The sequence below is a fragment of the Macrobrachium rosenbergii genome, chromosome 37 (genome assembly GCF_040412425.1).
Source record: "Macrobrachium rosenbergii isolate ZJJX-2024 chromosome 37, ASM4041242v1, whole genome shotgun sequence".
NCBI classification, from domain to species: Eukaryota; Metazoa; Arthropoda; class Malacostraca; order Decapoda; family Palaemonidae; genus Macrobrachium; species Macrobrachium rosenbergii.
The window spans coordinates 16,824,037-16,826,536 of NC_089777.1; the positions used below are offsets into that span (position 1 = coordinate 16,824,037).

General features: G+C 34.2%; 1 protein-coding gene across 1 annotated transcript in view; it reads left to right on the plus strand.

Moving 5' to 3' along the window:
• LOC136825164 (uncharacterized) overlaps positions 1-2,500 on the plus strand; it is a 91,289-nt gene that overhangs the window by 55,805 nt on the left and 32,984 nt on the right. Inside the window, exon 4 of the mRNA XM_067081191.1 lies at positions 1-7. This exon is cut by the window's left edge and continues 59 nt beyond it. Within this exon, the coding sequence (XP_066937292.1) occupies positions 1-7 (7 nt within the window). The remainder of the gene's footprint in view (positions 8-2,500) is intronic.

The following is a 2,500-nucleotide window of genomic DNA, read 5'->3' on the forward strand; positions in this document are numbered from 1 at the left end:
TGCTTGGGTAAGTTTTCTCTTTCATAAATAAAAAAATATATATATATTATGTATATATATATACGTATGTATTACACACACACAAATATATTTATATATATATATATATATTAAATAATATATAATATATAAAGATATATATATTATATACACACATACACACACACACACATATATACATACATACATACATACATACATACATACATACATACATACATACATACATACATACATACATACATACATATATACATACATATCTAGGGAAGTCAGGTTGAAATGAAGACAAAATTAACAGGTTTTTAAAGTATTTATTAGATCAAAAAAATTATCTCAATTGATATAGATACACAAACACACATATATATATATATATACATATATATGAAACTAAAACCTCAAGTTTAAACCTCAAGTTAAAACCTCAAAAATATTAATCTCGAGAGTGACATGAGCTTGCATTTCACCCAGGCAAAACGCAGTGCAGGTGAGACATCTCATTACCAATAACGTCCAGGTAATCTTTCGTCATAACCTGGCCTGGAATGCACCTGTCAGCGGCTCTTTGATCCTTCCCTCCCCTTCTTCCCCCCTCCCATTTCCCCCCACCTCCCTCCCCCCTCTCCCTCCCACTCCTTAGTAGTAATATAACCAGAGTCTTATATACGTCTCTGATTCCTTGATATTTCTAAAGGAATCCGATATTTTTTTTCTCCAAGTCAGCACAGAAAGAGAGACGTGTGTGTTTTTTCCCCTCCCGGGAATTTAAGTTCCGCTTGTTCCTGAATTTCGTAGGGTGGGTTTTTTTTTCATCAAGGTTGTGTTATGCATTTTTTTTTATTATTTTCTTCTTATTTATTCTTCCTCACTTAATTAACATTTTTAAAATTTTGTCTTTGGAGTATTTATGATTTTTCTGTAACGTTCTTCAAGCGAAAGAATTCTCAATATATGTATATATATATATATATATATATATATATATATATATATATATATATATATATATATATATATATAATGTATGTATGTATGCATGCATGTGTTTAAATCCAAGAAAAACCCTAAATATGTACCTGGGGCAAGCTTGCATATCCCTGCATATTCTCACCGACGAGCAAGTAACATCCTACATGATAGCCCATTGTGAGTAGAACAAAGGTTCCACAATTTGTCGCTCGCATATTCGCCAGCGGACCGTTTTGCGCCTCGAGAAAATTTCTAATGAACGAAGCTTTTCGTTCACCTGGCGTCTATTGTGTGAAGTTTCTTTTGTACTTGCTTATTTGAGATTATGTGTCGAAAGATAGTAATCTTTTTTTATTTCTTTTAATTTTTCACTATTGTTTCTTAATCTCTGTTGTTAAAATTAGCCTTTTGTGATATTTAATCTTACAAAAGGCTAATTATTTTTATCTTGTACGTAGTCTAGACTTAGAATTGCCTTTAGATTTTATTTTTTAATTGTTCTAGATATTAGTATATTAGTTTTTATAATAATTCTAATAATATCTTTATGAATTATTGGTAAAAAAAATTCTTAGTGTCCTTTAAATTTGTGTTAATGAAAAATTCCTTCAGAGAATATTCGTACTGGAACTTTTCATTTTTTTCTGAATGATTTTTTAAGACCACATCATACTCTCTGAACAGTCTTCCCCCAGTGACTAAATCCTCCCCAATAAATAAAATTCCTCCCCTGTAACTAAACCTCCTCCCCCAGTAACTAAAACTCCTCTCCCAGTAACTAAAACGCCTCCCTCGCTAACTAAAACTCCTCCCCCCAATAACTAAAACTCCTCCCTCATAAATAAAACTCCACCCACAGTAACTAAAACTCCTCCCCCAGGTAACTAAAACGCCTCCCCCATAACTAAAACTGCTCCCACAGTAACTAAAACTCTTCATCAGTAACTAAAACCCTTTCCTAGTAACTAATACTCCTCCCCCACTAATAAAACTCCTCCCCCAGTAACGAAAACTCCTCCCACAGTAACTAAAACTCCTCTCACAGTAACTAACACTCCTCCCCAGTAACTAAAACTCCTCCCCAGTACCTAAAACTCCTCCCCCATTACTAAAACCCCTCCTACAATAACTAAACTTTCCCAGTACAATAACTAAACTCCTTTAAAACCCTCCCCAGTAACTAAAACTCCTCTCCAATAATTAAAACCCTCCCCTGATAACTAAAACTCCTCCCCCAATAACTAAAACTCCCCCTACAGTAACTAAAACTCCTCCCCCAATAACTAAAACTCCTTCTCCAATAACTAAAACTCCTTCCCCACTAATAAAACTCTCCCCAGTAACTAAAACTTTTCCCACAGTAACTAAAACTCTTCCCCCAGTAACTTAAACTCTTCCCCAATAACTAAAACTCCTCCCCCGTACCTAAAACTCTTCCCCCAATACTAAAACTCCTCCCCAGCAACTAAAACTCCTCCCACAGTAACTAAAACTCCTCCCTCAATAACTAAAACTCCTCCCCCAATAA